Consider the following 20382-nt stretch of genomic DNA (forward strand, 5'->3'; position numbering starts at 1 on the left):
AGTGACGTACATCTCGTAGAAAATACAATTTGTGCATTACATTAGGAGAAAGAGACATAGTTGTAGATGTGACTCTTAAGTACAGTTTGTTTCTTTCCACTATATGCACCAATGTTCATCACACAAGTAGGTGCATAAAACTCATATCGACGATACCTGATCACCTTCCTACGATTTTTTTTTTAGAGACACACAAACATTTACGTACAATACAGGAGTAGCTGTGTAAAGGGTTATCTGGTCATGATTATAAAGTTATGGTGCATGAACATTTACAGCTTACATGAGCTTGAGAGATCATGGAAGAAGTGAGTCTGGAAGAGGTGAGTTTTCAGACCCTTTTTAAATGTGGACAGAGTTTCAGCGGTTCTCTCTCACACACACACACACACACACACACACACACACACACACACACACTTTTTAAGGCAGATGTCTACTAAGAAAAATTTAAAGCTGAGTTGCGCAAATCCATTTAATTCCATCAATACTGGTAACACTGTGCTGGTCAATTAAATTTTGGAACCTCTACCTTTTGGTAATATTTACATTTATTCATTTAAAAGTCGCTTTTGTCCAAAGCCAGACAGACATCTCAGAGAAAAATACAATGAGTGCTTTACATCAACAGGAGGAGAACTTCGGATGCGGACACAGATTCTAAAGGAAAATTTGTCACATTCCACTATATGAACCAGTATACATCACATGAATAGCTGCATATAGGCATTTCCATTATCCAGCAATTTCTCATCAAAAAATTATGAAACATAAACACATGTTCATTATGCCCTTAAGAAATCAGGTGAGAAGTGAATCTGAAAGAGGTGAGTTTTGAGACCCTTCTTAAATGTAGACAGATTCAGCAGTTTTGAGTGGGACAGGGAGGTCATTCCAGCATGTCGGAGTCACACCTTTTTGCTTTTGATTTTGGACCTTTCGTGTGCATGGGATGCTAAGTGGGCACAGCTGGATGAGCACAGCAGATGAGCGAAGAAGATGGTGGAAAAGGTGAAAAAGATGAGCGAATAAGTTCAATGAGTCCTTTCACCCAAACATTCAGGTTGGATTTAAGAGCCAAGATTTTGACTGCCAGAAGTTTAGCCCTTTGTCTGATAATTTTAAATATAGTTGCATCACCAGCATAACTAAATATAATGCAGTTTTTGCTCTTTTCCCACTGAAACAGGTAATTTATTGGCCCAGATCACATTTTCTTCCAAACCATGCCTTTCCCAAGCGTGATTATTTATGCTCTTTTCTCCTTAAAGTTTCTTTTCTCTCTTTTTCTGGCTGTTGAGCTCAATTCTTTAAATTGTGTTATTACAGTACTAACCCCTCTACTGCTTAGTCCATACATATCAGTAAATACATACATTTTTCTTTTGTTAGTATGAAAACACACAGATAATGCGGTGAATATAGTTCAAATGCAGATGCATGCGGCTTTTAAAAACACTGAATTGTTTACCTTAATGCGCTACTTTAACATGCAGATAAAATGCAAACCAACAGGATATTTCACATTGTTACGCTCACTCAACAAGTCGTATGACAAGTTGTCTTTGTCATCAGCATAAACACACTCCCAGTCCCAGGTGTCACCCCCTCATACACAAAATATGGCCTCCCAGTAAAACTCATAGTCAAAGTTTAAAAAAAAATTAAAGGCTGCTCTTCATCTCAGCTGCATAGTGGGCTTTGCTTGGCTCATCCTGTGTTCCAGAACTTGTTAGACTCCACCCTAGTGTCCTAAAGCAGGGGAATGCTTCCACTGTGTCTTTCACACTCTTTCTCATGAAAATATACAGGAAGGGATCCACAAGTGGGCTCAGGCGCACCATAGACCTTGCAACAGCCATCACACAGTAGACAGTGTAAGTCCTTATTTTAGAAATTATTACGAAAAAGGACATGACAGTGAAGGGAAGAAAAAATAAGACATAAATGCCAAGAACCAAGAGCAAGGCACCCCGGATCCTTTTCTTCTCTGAAGCAGACACAGCAATAGTGTTGGACAGAGCTTGCTTGGTCCTCCAGTACAAGAATACTAGAAGAGGAAATGGAAGAAGGAAGATCGTTGAGAAAACCGGCAAGAAAACTATGTAACTCGTCAGCACATTGTAGTCAATTGCTGCATATATGGCAGCGAGTGTCCAGATGCCAAGAGACACCAGGACTGAGTGCTTCACATTGCGGTGGAATCGGTACCACAAAGGGTGAGAAACCACCAGGTACCGCTCGAGCGAGATACACACCATAAACCCAAGGCTTGCCACCAAACCAAAACGAACAGTAACCAGAAAAAAATGTTGCATTGTTTTAAAGGATTCAGTTTTAGTGTCTAAAAATCTTTCAGCAATGAAGTACACTCTGAGAATGACTTGGATCAGGTCTGAAAGTAACAGGTTAATGACATAAATCGGGGTCACAAAATCAGCCTTGATCAGCTTGTAGAGTGCATAACAGGCCAGAGAGATGACTGGCAGTCCAACACATAATATTATCCAGGCCACTATTTCTTCAAAAAGATCCACGTACTCCGTTGAAAAGCTGAGTGTGTTTGTTGTGTTCATAATGAACTTGTACGCGGGGTCTGCGCAGGCTGCTCGAATGGTCCTTCAACGTTGTGTCAAACCGGTGAAAGTGAGCCGAGCTGAGGTCTTCTGTTCGACGGATGAGAGTCCTGCTTTTGCTGCTGACCCCTTCGAGTTGTGTTCAATAACCTGCAATTTAAACTTTGAATGATTGTTTGTTTTGTCTTTTCGCGTTCCAGTACTCATTTGCTAGATTTGTGCATTAACATTGGAATTGAACATAGCATCTTCTGGAATCACAAATCATCCTCTTGCCTTTGGATCTGAAATCAGGAGAGTTTCTTCACTGGCTGAGATCTATGGAAGAAAAATTGGACCCTTCCTGTTTGCTGAGGGAAATCAGACCCTTCCCCTCTGCTGAAATTCCTTTCTCTTAGGGGCTTTCTCTGGCTTGCTCAGAATGTTCCTTGCTATACAAACAGAGCACTCCTCTGTTCAGGTCTGTCCTGCCCTGAGCCTCCCACTGCTCCTTGCCCAGTAAATTTGCCTGTGCCCTGGTTAAAGATTGGTTTTACTTTATTATACTGGTCTTGTCAGTGATATCTGGTCTATAGGGCCAATCCACCTGAAACACTTTAGACCTTTGGATTGTGGGAGGAATCAGGAACACCTGGATGAAACTGACGCAAAGAACATCTGGATTCACCACTGTGCTACCCTCAGGCTTTATACTGAAAAGGAAATCTACTTTATCACCATTACTGCAATCAGCTTTCAAGTATTGTCTCATTCATTCATCAGAGTATTTTCACCAGCAAAGTTCAAGGTAAAAGCCTTACTGAAGGACAGGAGAGCAATGGCAGGAGCTGGATTCAAACTGGCAGCCTTGATGGTCCAAGTCAGCATCCCTAAGAGCTACACTTCCTTCTCTCACTACCATGTCTGCAAAATGTCATACATGTCCTGTTGTGGATTATCACACGTTATGCAATACCATCTTCATCTGTCAAAGAATGTAGACATACAGGAACTGTCCAAATGAAGAAAAACATGGTCAGTTTCTGCTGTTCTTGTGTTTTATTGTTAGCTGGCGGAATATTATAGAATATTACTAACCAGCTAGTTAGCAAATAGAGTTGTCTTTTTGCTTAGTTTTTGATTATTGATTATTATATGCATTTTATTATTTCATCAGTAAACTAATTAAGTAAATACCTAATTTTGTTTGGTATAGTCTGCTTATTGAAAAGAGTTTTTTTCTTAACAGTTAAAATTGCACTTAAAATTGGGTAGAGTTTGTTCTTCCATAGTGAGTTTCCTCCAGGTGCTCTGGTTTCCTCCCATACTCCAAAGGCATGCGCTGTTGCTGAACTACTGACTCTAAACAGGCAGTAGTGTGTGACTGGCCAGCCTGTGCCCTGCTTAGCGCTGTGATTAGGGTCCAGTACTCTGTGACCCTGTCTCAGACAAGTGCTTAACAATAGTGAGAGTGCTGACCCCTTGAATTTTGACTCCAATTTCTAAACAAAAAAAAATAAAAAATACCCATATGTTGTACAAGTAATTCCCTGTACAGATAGATTATGTATTTTCATAATGCTTCCTAGGATTTTTTGAGATGTTCTGTTATTTTATGTGCTCCTACTGCAATGGTGTCGACACAGACCACATTTAGAAACACACCGTATTCCTGGACTCCTGACCTATGAGCATGAAACTGCCATTTAATCGCTCTCCAGAGTCTCTACAATGTTGCTCTGTTACGATACCTGGATACTATAGTTTACATTAACATTTATTCATTTAGCAGACGCTTTTCTCCAAAGCGACGTACATCTCAGCAAAAATACAATGTGTTCATTATAGTAGGAGAAAGAGACATGGCTGCAGACATGTGGTTCGTAAGTAAACCTGGTTTGTTACTTTCCACTTGATGTTCATCGCTCAAGTAGGTGCATAAAACTCAGAACAGATGATTCCTGATCACCTTCCTACATTTTTTTTTTTAAGTACGCAAACATTTATGTACAATACAGGAGTAGCGGCTGTGTAAAGGGTTATCTGGGCATGATCATAAAGTTATGGTGCATGAACATTTACACCATGAATGAGCTGGTCAACAAATCTGGAGTATTATCTTATGATCTGTATGATAAAATAATGGGAACATTTTTGCCTTTGTCTGTATTCATTAGGTTTGATGCACAGAATGTTCTAACTCCACTTAGAATCATTTAATTAAGTGTATTGCTTTTCAGAATATTGCTGTGTTAGCAATGTTGTTTTTTTTTTTTCAAAAATACAAAACAGGCAGCACAGAAAAATCCAATTTACAAAACTTATTGACAAATACAAATAGACTGTCAATTCATGAGTCTCTCATTCTAACACTTACATAAAGAAATATTTGGTTACCTGTGAACTGAAGAAGAATTAAAGGATCTTTGGTTCTTCAGAATCTAAGAGGTGGTTTTTCTGCTTAATGTCTAAAGATAATGAACTCTTGGAAGGAAAAATCTGACAAATTCTTCATGTGATGTCAAGCGGTGACTGCGGTGGACATTCATTGCTTTTATAGTCTTTCTAACTTCTTCTTTTCAGCATTGCATTCGGAAGCATGCTTCAAAACCCCATCTTTTACTGTCCCACGCGAGCAGCCTTGCAGCAAACAGGAAGCAGGGTGTACGCTCGTGACGCTGTGGGCGCCTGCTGCCTGTCCTTTCACAACATCCTGTAATATCGGGGTGGCTGAGAGCGAGCTGGGTGGGCAGGACAGGAGCCTGGAAGCACAAGGCACTTGGTAAAAAGTATTCAGACCGGGAGGAACATGGTACTGCAGGGGGGTAGCACTGGTGCCTCACTGACCTGGACTGTGTGATCAGACATGGGTTCGAATCCCCTTCAGTCTGTGCGGAGATCGCACATGATCTGTGTGTTTGTGTGGGTTTCAGGTGAACTGGTGACTCTAAACTGTGCGTACTGTGTGACTGCATGGGTCACTTTCGCTTGATCCTCGTACATTTCCAAATACTTACTTTATACATTTCTGGTCAGACGCAGTACCTTGCTAAAGGGTAGAGTGTGAGAGGACTTTAAGCTGCAGTCCTGTGGCAGCGTTGCAGTTTACCACAGTAGAACAGTAACATTTTTACTGACCTACCAGTGACACAGGAGAACCTCGGATCACTGCTCCTCGTGCCATTGTCTCTACGCAAACTGTGCACACAGACACATTAGAAAGTGAGAACTGTGCATTACATGCAACAAGCCAGTCTCACAGCAGTCCAAAAAACCAACTGCGTATGTCATAGATATTTTGCAACATAACCTGTAATATCATGTTATATATGTGACATTTTACTGAGCAGTAATAATAACATCTTTATTACTCATAAAGGGCAGTTATTTATACCAGCACACACACACACACACACACACACACACACACACAGTCTGAAAACCGCTTGTTCCAAGCAGGAGCTTAACCTGGCAATGCAGGGCACAAGCCTGGAGGGGGGAGGGGACACACCCAGGGTAGGATGTCAGTCCATCACAAGGCACCCCAAGTGGGACTCGAACCCTAGACCCACCAGTGAGCAGGACCCAGCCAAACCTGCTGCGCCCCCCCACCAGTGAATCACTTTAACTAAAATCAGACTTTTAAAAAGTCACCCACAACTCCTTCCTAGGTAAAGCATCTCTTGATGGGAAGATAGTTTATAATCATGTGTGGAGGAAGTGGGGAGAGGAGGTTGTCAGCCGAATACTGTAAAAACAGGCAATAACTGCAATCATATAATGACTGCAGTGTATCCTCCTCTTCACACTGCGTCTTTACCAGCTGCAGACACTAGGTGGCGTCATTGGGGTCTTCTCAGGAGGAGCCCCAGCTCCAGAGCTCTGTTATAGTGCTTGTCATTGAGCAGCCTACATAAAGTGTATCGAGAAAGGTGTAAATACAAAACTTTTTACTGCATGATACTGTAAATACTCTATATACACACTACAGGTACACAGTACAGTAAAACCTTGTAAAACCTTGGAAACAGTCTGCAGGTTGGTACTGGAGTGCAGATTTTCTGAGCAGGACACAAAAATGACCAAGCATAATATAATAAGGGGGTGCGGTGGCGCGGTGGGTCTGGGGTTCGAGTCCCGCTTGGGGTGCCTTGCAACGGACTGGCGTCCCATCCTGGGTGTGTCCCCCTCCCTCTCCCCCTCCGGCCTTACGCCTTGTGTGCCGGGTTAGGCTCCGGTTCCCCGTACGGGGTGAGCGGTTCGGACAGGTAATATAATAATGTTAATAGAGCAAACGCCCTCTCCTGGATGAGCCCCGAGGAAGCCCACATAGAAACAAGAGAATCTATCAAATAATCCTTTGTGTTCGTGGCATCACCCTAAAATAAAGTGTCTCACTAATGCCTTTTGCTGGGGCTAAAAAGTATTTCCAACATCTCTATGGGAACACATTTGCCACGAGTTCAAGGGAAGCGTTTGACACAAAACTGTCAGTTATACGCTGACATAAACCACGAATGTAGAATGTCGAAGACTTTTAGTAAGAACTGGTGAAGGCAACAGTGACACAGTGCGGGTCGCCCTGGTCCAGAGCCTATCCCAGAAGCATAGGGTGTGAGGCAGGGTTAACCCTGGATAGGACAGCAGTCCATCCTATGGAAATCTCACACACACACACACACACACACACAAAGCCATCTAGAGTCTGTAACCCTGAAAAATAAGAACCTGCACAGTGAAGTCCATCCTCACCGGCCGCATCACATCCTGGTATGGCAACTGCTCAGTCCCAGATCGTAAAGCAATACAGAGCGTGGGGAGATCGGCCCAGAGCATTGCTGGAACTCACGTGCCCTCTATACAAGACACGTGTAATGCATACGGTGTGTATGAAAGGCTAAGAGTGGTGTTAAAAACCACAGTCATCCGGCACAGGCACTTCTCTCTCTGGTACAGAAGTGGGACCTGCAGCACACACCTCAGGGAGAGCTTCTACCTACAGCCCGTGCGGTCACTCAACAGCCGCCCACACTGAATGGAAGCACTTGGTGTGATGTGTCTTTCTATATGTGTTATCCAAGTGTTGTATACAATGTTTCACTGTTCACCGCCTGTGTATTTATTAAATAGTTTGCATTTACACATTTTTCAGTCTACTGGTAAAACACACAAGGAAACCTTCATTGTGCCACAGACATGTGTATGGAGTTCACATGACCATAAACTTGACCTGTGTTTGATAAGCTGACCGGGAAAATGGATATTTAGGAGCACAGAGCTGAGGATGGATGTGCTGAGCATCAGCCTCATGGAGCTCTGCCGCTGACGCAAGTGCGTGGAAGCGGCAGCTGCAATGTGCTGGCGGGCGGCGGAGGAGGAGGAGGAGGAGGAGGAGGAGGGGCGGGGGGTTGGGGGGCGGGCCAGCCACTGGAGCCAATAGGAAGCCCACATGGCGATAACATCCATGTGCTGGTGATGAAGCGGGAGCAGAAGGGAGTGCTGAAGGAGCAGTGGACACACACCGGGTGTCAGTGGTGCACCTTGCCCAGGACAGTGGGCACGTGCCACCCCGACGCCGCTGGAGGAAGCCACCAACGGCGCTCAGGTGCCTCGGAGAACCTCGTGCTACAGGTATGCGTCTAACCGCCTCGCTTGCCTGTCACCTCTGAGACACATCTGGGTACATCATCCTTCCAGAGTTCTCAATCTGTTAGGACATCCTTGATGCATCTTAAGTGACTCTTCAGCAAAGCTGACTTCAAATCAGTGTGTTATTCCTTCCTGACGTGGCAAATGGATTAATTTGTAGCGCTGCTCTTACATTTTGTCACACACACATCATAATCACAGAGGAACAGGGAGGGACACTTTTTACAGTTTGTCTATTAATGTGTAGAAGTGAAGCTGGTTGCACTTATTGTAGGAAAGAAGCAGGACTTCAGAAGATCAGTCATATATAAAGGAAATATGGTGTTTGAGATTTATTTTAAGCGGCATGTTAGGATCATGTCTGAGAGCTCAGTGTGGGCTGCTGCCCAGTGCAGGAATGTGGCAGAGAGCGCAAGGGTTCGAGGTCCCACTGGTCACCGCAATCACAGTCTTCCAAGGTTTGATAGGTCAGCGTGAGCGTGCCACCCGTCACTTTGTTTGCGTAAAGAGGATCTGCGAGAGCCTCCTTGCATCCATTTCCCAGTTTTTGTGAAAAAAGGTCCTTTTCAGCAAATCTCAAGGTGCCACCTTACTTTTAAAATACTCAAAGAATATTTCTGAACTCGGGAAGTGAACAGGAGTTGAGCTTCTTAATTTTCAATGTCAAATGCTATTTTTGAAGCTTTTTACAAGTACTAAATTCTTGTATGCTGGTATCTGCATAAATTACACCTTTAATGCATATATTGAAACAAATATAATGTACTTATAGAAAAGCAACTATGGTTTTTGCCAAGGACTTTCATAATGAAAGAAAGTATTAGTGTAGTAGTAGAAGTGTCTGAAATTTGGAGGAAAACCTATTGATGAAGTAGCTGACATTCGAGTCACGTTACAGTATAACAAATTAAGACCTTAATGACTCCATGCACTTGCGCAATCAAATTTCAGTTTTTTTAATTCTTCACCAGTGTTTGTAGGTAAGCTGTACCGAGTGTCACACGGACAGTTTCCAGGCGTGGTACTCGGCGCTCCGGCTCGTCCAATTCACGTTTTCCTGCAGCTCTGCATCGCTCCGCACTTGAGCCTGCAGGCTTTGTCGCCAGAGTCCAGCGTGTAGCCGGCGACAACAGCAACTTCTTATCGGCACCTTGGGTGGATGAGCTGGAGTAGAAGGTGCTTCCCTACAAAAAAAGGTGCGAGAGACCCCTGCAGCCCTTGAGAGAAAGTGTATTAACATTTGTAACTGAATAACTTTGATAAGATGTGGTGTTTAAACTGCACCAGTGAAAGACAAATACGTGAGATCACAAGCTGGCAAGAAATAAAACCGCGGTACATTTTCCACGTGTTTACGGGCATCTGATTGCCACCTGCTACACTTGTAAGACGAGAAAGCAACGCTTTTCCAGCCAGAGCTCAAGGGCACAGCGGTGGTGCTCCTACAGCCCACAGGGTACACCACAGTCATTTTTGGGCAGTCGTCTGCCACAGAGCTCTGTAAGTGACCCCTGAGGCCTGTGAGCTGCCACTCTGGCCTGGCAGGGGTCCCTCAGATGCCACGGGCGATGTCAGAGCTAACAAAGGCTGCACAGCAGGTGAAGCGCTGCTGAGAATGACAAAGCAGCCAAAGCCAGAAGAAAGGGTGGGGCTCCTCATTCATTCCAGACGACACATGGGAGCGAAAGGGTCACGTTCAAAACAGAAGTAACAGCCCGGTGTCAGCGGTCTCTCTCAGCTGGTGGCAATCACTAAACAGGGACAGGGAACCAATGTCCAAAGAGCCCTGAAGCTATCTCACCATAAACCACACCAAAGTGGTTAGTGGTTAAAACCCCAAATCCCTGTTTCCTCTCAAATGAGCAGAAAGATTGTCTTTGGTGTCAATCCTACACTTTTTTTGCTGAACATTAAAAATGCAAAAAAATGCTCCATATGAACGGTGCAACAGAGGATCAGCATTGTCTCTTCGGCTCGGGGCTTGACAGGCAGCAGGTGGTGCAATGCTTAAAGCTGTTGCCTTTGAACCTTTTTGGTTGCAGGTTTGAATCCTACCTCCTGCTGTAGTACTCTTGATCAAGGTACTTATCCTGAACCGATACAATAAAAATGAGTAAATCAGTGTAAGTAACTTAGCACTGTAAACCAGTTTGGAGAAAAGTGTCAGATAAAGAAGAGTTCTGTTTGAGTGTGTGTGATAAAATCAGTTACATTTATTCACTTAGCAGATGCTTTTCTCCAAAGTGACTTACAATGAACTGTACCTAGTGTTATCAGCCCACACACCTTATTCACCAAGGTGACTTACACTGCTACATACACTACTTACACTGGGTCACTCATCCATACATCAGTGGAACACACTCTCTCTGTGACACTCACACACTATGGGGAACCTGAACAGCATGTATTTGGACTGTGGGAGGAAACCCACGTAGACACAGGGAGAACATGCAAACGCCACACAGGCTGAGCAGGGATCGAACCCACGTTCTCTCGCACCACCCTGGTGCTGTGAGACAGCAGTGCTATTCGCTGTGCCACCCGGTTAGTCTTCAGAAGCGTAGTTAAGGTGACTCTAGGAAATGTTTGATTTCAGTACGAGTTTAAAGTGATGTGATGGAGTGGCCCCAGGACAAGGGCAGACAATATTCAGCGTGTTTTTTACTGCTCCACTGTAGAGCTCTGATGACTGTGCCCCTCTAAAGTAGTACCAATTCTCAGAGCAGTTTTACAAATTCTGATAAGGCTACAAAAATTATATAAGAACATATAAAGTGAAATGCTGTTACGGTCAGGCACATACCTGCAAAATGAAAGGCTGGTGTATATCCATGTTTGACCTCCTGCCTCTACAATAAATGTATTCTTAAGAAGCTTCAGACAATATGATCTGAAAACACAGGTGCTAATTTTGCCAGCGGGATCCAGGGTTGGTCTTGGCACGCTGCACATCTGCTGCAAACATGTGCACCTCACTGACAGAGCCCCTTCAGTTCCCAGCTAGTAATAATTGGGCTGTAGAATCATTGTTCCTGCTGAGCTTGACAAAGTGACAAATTAAACTTAATCTGCCTTTTCCTGTCCTTGTAGGAAACCATTTAAATCTGTGGAATTCCAGTGGGGAGGGGGGGGTGACCATGTGGTCCCAGTCGTGCAGGTTCAGTACCACAGCGTCTCTGGGGAGTCTAGCTGTCTCCATGAGGGCACTTTCACAGCTTTAGATTTAACACCAGAACGGCCCACACTGGTGTGTTCACTGGGAATAACTATCTTCATGGCACAACTGTTACAGCAACACAAAGCTTTGTCAATAGTATTCAGTACATTGACAAATCTGTAGTGAGCTTTAAGGTTACACTACGAAAAAAAAATATTTTACTGGGTCACTGTCTTCAAAAACTGCCTTTAACAGTTGTGTTTATTTTCAGTGGTTCTATAACTGAAGAAGGAGCAAATAATAGTAATGGCATAATTACTTCAATTTTGATTTAAGATGACAGATTAATTTCCCATTTTAAAAGGAAAAACTGGCCCTTTTCAAGTGAAATGTTAAATGGTTACCCATTCATGCAGCACTTTATTTTGAACAGCACTTGAGAAATTTATGTAGCTCATCACAGATGCTTTACAACCCTGATGTATTAAAAACTTGAATAAAGCCCTTTGGGGAAAATTGCAGCATAGATGTTAAAAGCTGAAGGATTTAATCATTGACAGGTAGAAATCAACTACCTTTAAGAGATGTGTCTTTTTAAGGAGTAGCTTTTTCATTTGTGTAAACCATGGAGTTTCTAGAGCTCAGGGGTTTGAATACTAACGCAAGCAACACATTTCAGTTTTTCATTTTCTTGAAAATATCTACCAACAACATTTTGGAGTAACAATACATTTCAGGATAAAAATACCGATTAGAAAAACGTGTAGCTGAAACTTGATAGGGACTGAATACTTTTGCAAACCACTATGTGTGTGTGTCAGTCTATCAGTATAAACAAGAACCAGTTTGCTGGTCCTCAGCAGATTAGTTAGAATCGGAATATTTGTTATTACACAGCAAAAATATGTATGACAATGGATGAACTAATGCTGTCCTTCTGTATCTTTGCTAAAGGATGTACTGGAAAAAGCTCATGCTGTCGGCCCTCTTGGCTGTAGCCCTGTATACCACTGTAGAGCCCAGAAAAACTCGGCCTCAAGGCTCAATCCCCTTGCCCTACAAGGGAAAAGGCAACATATCAGAGCGACGTGCTCGTAAGCAGGATGTGTTGGCCTCCAGCCAGGAGGCATTGGTGGTGACCGAACGCAAGTACCTGCGCAGCGACTGGTGCAAGACGCAGCCATTGAGACAAATGGTGACCGAGGAGGGCTGCCGGAGCCGCGCAATCATCAACCGCTTCTGCTATGGCCAGTGCAACTCTTTTTACATTCCACGCCACATCAGGAAGGAGCAAGAGGCCTTCCAGTCATGTGCTTTCTGCCGGCCGCACAAGTTCACCACGCTCACTGTAGAGCTGAATTGTCCCGGAATGCAGCCACCGTTTCGCCACCGCAAGATACAGCGCGTGAAGCAGTGCCGCTGCATCTCTGTCCATGTGGGGGAGTCGGGCAGGCCCTGAGGATCCTGGGGCAGAACCATTTTCTAGCTATTTCTTCTTAAAGGAGAGGTCTCATAAGATGTAGACATAGTTGGACAGGCAACACTGTAGAGGGCTGCTGTAGAGGTTGTTCTAACCCATATAGACAACTGCCAAAATTAACACTTCTAAAATGAAGAAAGCGGGGGAAAAAAGCAAGATGACAGTACTGTCTCCAAGGGTATCCTGCTTTCATAGTTTGTAAATACCTCATACTAAATCACACAGGGAAGGGAATGAGGAAGAAAATCTGAAACTGAGGAATGTAATGTGTCAGATGCCTGAACTGCTCACTGACCTGACAGACAGCAGGACTGAACAGACGCAGCAGCACCGAGGAAATAGTCTTCAATGCAGTCTTTCAGAGCTGGGTAAGACGAACAGCTTCAAAAAGAGGGAGGCAAGGGAGATGTCGCTGGCCAAAACGCTACCGAAAGAAGGTACTGGACATGTAGCAGAATGTCAAAGGACTCTAATCGTGTGGACCTGCTTGCAACGGTGGTTTCAATGACCAGGGTTTTGGCCCTCTGCAGCCAGACCAGACACCCATACAAGCCTGTCTTCAGGGAGCAGGGAATCACATGCTTCTAGAGACTGTCTACATGTAAAGGAGATTATATATAGCTGTTGGTACCACATACTAAAATTCTGTGTATATAAATACAAACAACTAAATTTAGAGAAAATTAACTATTAAATCCATTCCATGGAGAATATTATGTTTTTGACTTGTTTTTTAAGGTGCACTTTCAGTTTTTGTACTGCAGCGGTATTTACACTTTAAACTGCAATATTTTAGCTGTGCATAAGAAAACCCAAAAACAATTTTATTTATCCCTTTATTTTGTATAAATTACATTTTTTGCAAACAAAAAAATTCCTAGTTAGAAACACTTATTGCACATGGGGGATCAACCTTGAAAGACTTCAGGATTGTTTTAATGACTGTCACATTGGACACAGGACCAGCATGCTGAGACAGGAGTAAAAATTAACAAAGATATATTACAAGATTTGAATACTACTTTACACAGATAAAAACATAGAACTGCATCTTTAAATAAGTGAGTTAAGTATGGAATCTGAACTTGGTGCTTCCACGAATATCCAGGAACACGACACTTGCAGAAAGTGACGGCTGGCCTCAGAAAGAACACTCAAGCCATGCTTTAACTACCATGTGATGTTTCATACCACAGCAGGGGTGGAAGCAGAGGCCCAAAGTGGCTCAAGGTTCCCTGTGCAACCATCTTGACAAATGACAATTAGCTGTCATTTCACATTAAGCCTTCGCTGCAGTTGCAAAACAGGACAAACAGTCAGAAATTGGTCAGTGTCACAATTTGTGACACATGCCCTGTGGCCTCCCTTATGGTACTGCAGGACTTGTTACTGCATAAGTGGTGCCCCAAACCTTCAGTCGATGTGGCACTCGAAGAACGCATGGAACTCACTGCTGGATTTGAGAAGCCCAGATCTGTCACTCAGGTGGGCTTCGAAACCAGCATCTACACCGACAACATATGAGTCTTAAAAGATTGGTGTCTTACAAGCAGAACGACACTGTGGAAGGCCAGAAAATATTTCATAATATTCTTATTTATTTTTCAAGTTTAAGGACTATGAGAAAACTGGTGATTTGTATCTAAAAACTCCAGCTTACGTTGGATTTGAGAGGCCCAGCCACTGCTGTGGATGTCACATTGGTGTGCTAAAATCAACGCTGTCTCCACTGTGACCACAGGGGCAGTGGCACCGCTAATTAGGTGGATTTAGTCTCATCAGATCAGCTCCACTCCACTTCTTGCATTCTATTACAGCGGGCCACAAAGCCACTTTTTACCCATACATTTATACCTTTTTGACATATTTTCTCTCTCTCTCACACACACACACACACACACACACACACACACGTTTGTGCTGGCTATGGCCCACAACAATGCCCTGGTTGCTGAAAAGTGTACTTACAGGGACTCTGGTGTATAGGAGTGACCTGCACAGGCAAGATGATATGATTTTGCATTTTACGGATCTGTATCGGCACGTGGAGCAATATTGGATTTTCTTTACACGCCATAAACCCACCAAGCTCTGCCAGGTCATGTTAGAATACTACCATTTGGAAACCAAGTGGACAGACCAACTGTAGGGGCTCTTCATCTTCAGTGCTGTGCTCCTGTAGAACAGCCAGAGCGGTGGATTTGGTGGGCAGGGTTATCACATCCTCAGTGCAGACAGAAATACGTGAAACTAAGTTTAAAATCTAGACTTCAGCTTTTGTAGCTTTCCCGTTGATTCCTGGAAGTCCATAAAATGTCCCATTTCTCCAATCAAATCTTCATGCCCAGTTTGGCTTTCTGCAAGAGGAAGAAGAGCTATCAATGCAACATATGCGTAAGTAACGGCAGTGTTTTGTGGCCCAATGCAAAAAAAAAAAAAAAAAAACCAGCGTAGAATACCACAGTGTAATACTATACCACAAATAATCCCTCCTGTCATAAGAAAGGATGAAAAGTGCATTTGGAACCACAGGTAGCAGAGGACATAAGGACACATTACTGTTACTTCTGTTCTGCCATTTCTCCAGTAAAAAAGGAAAAAATCTATTTAAAATGGTTAAGCTGTGTTCTATGAAACGTTGCGTAAATAAGAGGTAAAACTTACTATTCCAGAGGCATGTTTGGGTTTCACGCTGTAGGAAGCCTTTTCCTTGGCCTGCCTGAAACATTCCTCTGCCACCTTGAGCCTGTTGAGAGGGGAGACATCATACTGACGATATGAGTTTTTGTCTGTGTTTACAGACAGTACAGTGAAGTGCAGAGATCTGCAGATTCAAGGAGTGCTTCATCAGTGGGCAGTCGGCACCCACAGCAGCGAACAAACAGGCCAAGGTTTGCACTGCACTCACCGACATCAATGAATGCACTCTAGCACACTTATCTGAGCCAGATTAGAAATTTTCAGCACAGCTACCTTGGGGGTTGGGTACGGATCAGATCCCTGGTACCAGACCAATCCTGAGAGAAAAGCAGCAGACCCATAGCAGTGCTCCAAGTGAGCCAAGGTTACCTTTGGACCATGCCTGAGGGGAGGGGGGAAGGGTCCTCCACAGCACAAAGGGACAGACGTGCTGGTCACAAGAACGGGACTGTTTTGGGGGGAACTAAATGTTTGCTGGAGGAGCCTGTAGGATAGACAAGGGCAATGGGAGGTGCTCTGGATTGAAGGGCCAAACCTATTCGACCTCTTCTTGATGGCATTTCAGCCAGACCAGCATCTTGTAGAGGCTACAAACAATTCCAGATTGAGTCATCCATTCTTACTACCGCTTCCTCATTAGAGCGCAGGAAATGCCAAAGCTTTAATTTTCTCCCTCCATGTTATTAATATCATTACTGTTAAGGCTAAAACTGCCATTATGAATGTCGTAATCAAGATCCAAATTCACTTTTTTTGGGGTTCTGAAAGGAATTACAGAAAGGAGAAAAAAAAACTTCAAAAACAGATTAGCATTTCAAATTTCTTGATTTTCGTAAAACAACTGGACCAGTTTCCAGTTATAATATTACTCTAAATTCATTACTACCTTACAAGCAACAAACAGTAACTGGTAATAAACATAAAATTTAATAGCTACTCATTACCTCAGATTTATAATGCCCATCACCAAACTACCAATTTGACCAAATAAATGCATTTGAGTGCTTGCTCTTGTGAAAATTAATGTTGAAGCAGATTTTTTGTCTTTTGTATGATGGAATCATGTTATTGTGATGTGAGTTCTCGTACAAACTGTTTCAAGCACTAGCCCTTTCTACTCACTAAGCACCCGTCACTGGTGCTGTATTTTGGTAGTTTTCCCACTTACGAATATTCATGTCCCCTTCTTTATAGCATAAGATACATATATCAATAAAATGCATTGTTAGAGGAGCTTCTCTTTGGAGATGTCTCTCAGCATGTCGTTTGTACTGATACTTGGACAGAATAAAGGCCTTGACGTTTCAGACTGTATGTCTATTTGAACCAAATTCCATGACACTAATATAAACACTGCCGCTGAATTTTGTGGCAACTCCAACAATACACCTTCCTGACTTCAGCAAGTCCAGTGCCATTTGAACACAGAGCATTTTATGAAGCATGCACCAAACGTGGCATTACTAGAGAATGCGTGACCTATTACTTACTGTTACGACAGCTGGTAGTGTAGTGACGTTAGCTGCTGCTTTTGGACCCAAAGGTCTCAGGTCTGATTCCCACTTCCAGCTGTAGTACCCTTGAGAAAGGTACTTACCCTAAATTGCTCCAATAAAATTGCCCAGCTGTATAAATGGGTAAATCACTGTAAGTAGCTTAACATTGTAAGTTGTTTTGGAGAAAAATTTCAGATAAATGTAAATGTGATGAGGGGGTGCGGTGGCGCAGTGGGTTGGACCACGGTCCTGCTGTCCGGTGGGTCTGGGGTTCGAGTCCCGCTTGGGGTGCCTTGCGATGGACTGGCATCCCGTCCTGGGTGTGTCCCCTCCCCCTCCGGCCTTACGCCCTGTGTTACCGGGTAGGCTCCGGTTCCCCGTGACCCCGTATGGGACAAGCGGTTCTGAAAGTGTGTGTGTGTGTGTGTGTGTGTGTGTGTGTGTGTGTGTGTAAATGTGATGTACTTATTCATCCAAAGCCACACACAGTTTTTTTTTCCCCCAACAAGAGAGGCACACAAAATCCCACCCAATTTCCACATAAGACTACTGTGTGTTTATTTTTTTTGAAATTAATAATGATGGAAATGTAATATACAAAGTATAAAATTAACTATATGAGACAATATCTTTGATCACATGGGGCATATACATACATGCATATATATACATGCTTAAGCCATAGAATTTAGTATAACTGATAAGTTACAGGCATCTGCTTAAAGGCCTCTATTCAAATAGCTTTTCGCTTAAGTGATGTCCCCAGTCAGAGTGACTTACTTCATTGTTGTTAATAATAATAATAAAAAAAAAAAAAAAAAAAAAAAAAAAAAGCAGCAGAAGCATAGCATTTTAAAAATCCTCCCTTACCTACATGTCACAGTTGCTGTTTTTGGTTAAGTTTTCACATTAAGCATTATCCACCTGCAAGTACTAGGTAACCGTAAGATTCAGCCAATATATATTAAACACAATTTCAGTCAAAATCTTCAGAATGAAAAACTTATCAGGCTTCCTTCTCTTATGAAAAAAGCTAATGTCTCAAAAAGTTTCAAATTACCTGTCCATGTTCTCAAGCTTCATAGTGAAAGTAGGATCCTCCAAAATGTGTGAATTAAACTATGAATCCCAAATGTGAAATTCTGTTTTGTTGCAGCAGCTTATAGAATGACAAACACAAAATATACAAACATACATACGGAGGTAGACGAACTGTGGAGACAAATAGGTAAGTTGTGTCAATGAATAACTTGGGTAGGGAAAAACAGACAAATGTATTCACACAAGAGGAGATAGAGAAGCGAGGTGGTGCACCATTTACTGAGATGGCAGAGCAGCTCAGTGCCACTCAGACACAGAGGTCACACCCCTGAAAGCATGATGGCTGCTGGGAAAAATGACCTCCAGCAGCTCCTTGGAACATGGAACTTCACCAATGACTGAAAGGGCTCCTGTCTTTGACCAAGGTGGGATGCAAAGGATGGGAACCGCTGTGCATGATGGACCAGAGTTTTGTTAGCATACATTTCAAATCACTGCAATCTTTCAGCGTTGCCAAGTTCACAACATTGTACATTTCATCAGTCTGGGTGAGGCAGCTTCAAATCACTGCAGAAGCAGGCACAAGAAATGAAGGAAGATGTGGGTTCCAATGTCAAACAGAAAGCTGATGAACCTTTGAAGTGGACACTAAGTAAGTATCCAGGTAAAGACTGGATATTTGTCCATCGATACAGAACACTCTGGAAAAGAGTAAGTAAAAAGTGTGTAAATTTAAGCAAATTTTTTGGGTAATTGATAAAGCACATTGTGTACTCTAATAAAAATTTGCAGTGAAGTGTCAACTCTGTCATACTTTCAAGTTTTCAGCTAAGTTTTTCCTAACTGCATGGAATATATGAAGACTTGTCATGAAGTCAGTGTCAGCATTTTTTTTATTTTTAAATCTCCTCTTAAATGGAAGGCTACGTCTTGCTGTCGGAAACAAGCGTAACACTGCGTGGAATGAATTACGTCGAGGCAGTTTAAGGAGAGATTAGCACTCAGGCGTAACTGTGTGCAATGCAGTTTGATTGAATCGAACACTCAGACACAAATGATAATGGGGGCTAATGGGTTCTGGCAGCAGCCTGAGCTCGCTTTGTAACATGCTTCTGCGGTCCGCTCTGGCTTGTCCTCTAATTGGAGCAGACAGAACTCCGCTGCCACAGTGGTCGTATCTGGCTGAGCCAAACTTATTAGATGTGGTTGTTGCTAAAGGTCAACACTGTCGCAAGCCCCGCAGCATCTCATCCACTGCACTTTGACAGCCCACCATGAGAACTCATTTATTTACTACCCAACACGCTGCTTCTGACACACTTCCGCTACGATGGAATTGGGGAGGGGGGGGGATGAGGGTTTCTGGCACACATTTTAGCCCTAATTTCCATGACCTCAAAGCCATCAAAGAGCCCAAAAGTTTTGATTCTTCCAAAAAGGGGCGTTGTAATTAGCGACCACAGTGGCAAAACAGGACTGAGCTGGCGACACACTGCCCGTGTCGCAGACAGACGTGTTTAAGTGACACGGAGGCCCAGCAATGACGAGCACAGGCTGCTGTGATGGGGTGGCAGGCGTAGGAGCTGCGTGAAACCTCTGACGCCGTCTGTCACACACAGAATTTCATATCAGGAGAATGATTGTGTCTTAAACAGAATCTAACAGCACAGCAAAACAATCAAAACATATTTTGTTATTTCTTCACACATGGAAATTGTTACATAAGTAGAGAAAAGTGGTGCTTTGTTTGAGTTACTTTCATGCAAATACCAAAAAAGACAGCAGATATGAAATTACACTTCCACCTGCTAACAGATGTGTACTTTCACCAGTATCCAGGAACCCGCTAAATAATCTAGAAATCTGTCCAGCCATCCAGTTTCAATATTCGCCTTGTCCTGAGCACGGTGGGAGTGATCCAGGACCTCTCCTGGAAGCACTGGGCACAAGGCTGAGGGGCTACACCCTGAATGCGTTGCTAGTCAATCTAGAAATCTATCTTTAAACTGGAAGATACAACTGACATTTTCATTCCTCCATCAAATTTATACATGACATCAGTACTCCATGTTAACAGAAACTGCTGACTACATGCTATGGTGGATGAGAAATGTCTGGGTGAACTGGGACATTGACTTACTAGTAAAGTGACAATGTTATAGATGGTACTTTAAATTTACTTAAGTCTTTTTTAATCTAGAATGCCAAGGAGGGGTGGGCAGCCACTGGCACGTGGACCAAGAGAGTTTTTTTTTTTTTCCTCCCCAGCCTTTTGGTTGGGATTTTTTTGTTCCTTTCCTC

The 20382-nt window shown here is 43.1% G+C and overlaps 3 protein-coding genes across 4 annotated transcripts in view; 1 reads left to right on the forward strand and 2 right to left on the reverse strand.

The window, feature by feature from the left end:
- Window positions 1–886: 886 nt before the first annotated feature.
- On the reverse strand, window positions 887–5130 carry LOC108918710 (CX3C chemokine receptor 1-like). Its single transcript, XM_018726192.2, has 2 exons — window positions 4953–5130; window positions 887–2726 (listed from the first exon to the last, which is right to left on the reverse strand). The coding sequence occupies exon 2, from the start codon at window positions 2574–2576 to the stop codon at window positions 1665–1667; it is 912 nt and encodes a 303-aa protein (XP_018581708.2). The 5' UTR covers window positions 2577–2726; window positions 4953–5130; the 3' UTR covers window positions 887–1664.
- A 7189-nt stretch (window positions 5131–12319) lies between these two features.
- LOC108918684 (gremlin-2-like) lies at window positions 12320–12823 on the forward strand. The gene has a single exon (XM_018726164.1). The coding sequence runs from the start codon at window positions 12320–12322 to the stop codon at window positions 12821–12823; it is 504 nt and encodes a 167-aa protein (XP_018581680.1).
- Window positions 12824–13751: 928 nt separating this feature from the next.
- fmn2b (formin 2b) overlaps window positions 13752–20382 on the reverse strand; it is a 51830-nt gene continuing 45199 nt past the window's right edge. For both annotated transcript variants that reach the window (XM_018726083.2, XM_018726082.2), the window contains 2 exons: window positions 15509–15590; window positions 13752–15201 (listed from right to left, as the gene is read on the reverse strand). In XM_018726083.2, the coding sequence (XP_018581599.2) occupies window positions 15175–15201; window positions 15509–15590 (109 nt within the window). In that variant the 3' untranslated portion in view covers window positions 13752–15174. The remainder of the gene's footprint in view (window positions 15202–15508; window positions 15591–20382) is intronic.

This window comes from Scleropages formosus, chromosome 21 (assembly GCF_900964775.1).
Source record: "Scleropages formosus chromosome 21, fSclFor1.1, whole genome shotgun sequence".
In the NCBI taxonomy this organism is placed as follows: Eukaryota; Metazoa; Chordata; class Actinopteri; order Osteoglossiformes; family Osteoglossidae; genus Scleropages; species Scleropages formosus.

What these genes read in the sequence shown, in the direction of transcription:
- LOC108918710 (XM_018726192.2), bottom strand. Translation starts at nt 2,576, where the DNA reads ATGAACACAACAAACACACTCAGCTTTTCAACGGAGTACGTGGATCTT.
- LOC108918684 (XM_018726164.1), top strand. Translation starts at nt 12,320, where the DNA reads ATGTACTGGAAAAAGCTCATGCTGTCGGCCCTCTTGGCTGTAGCCCTG.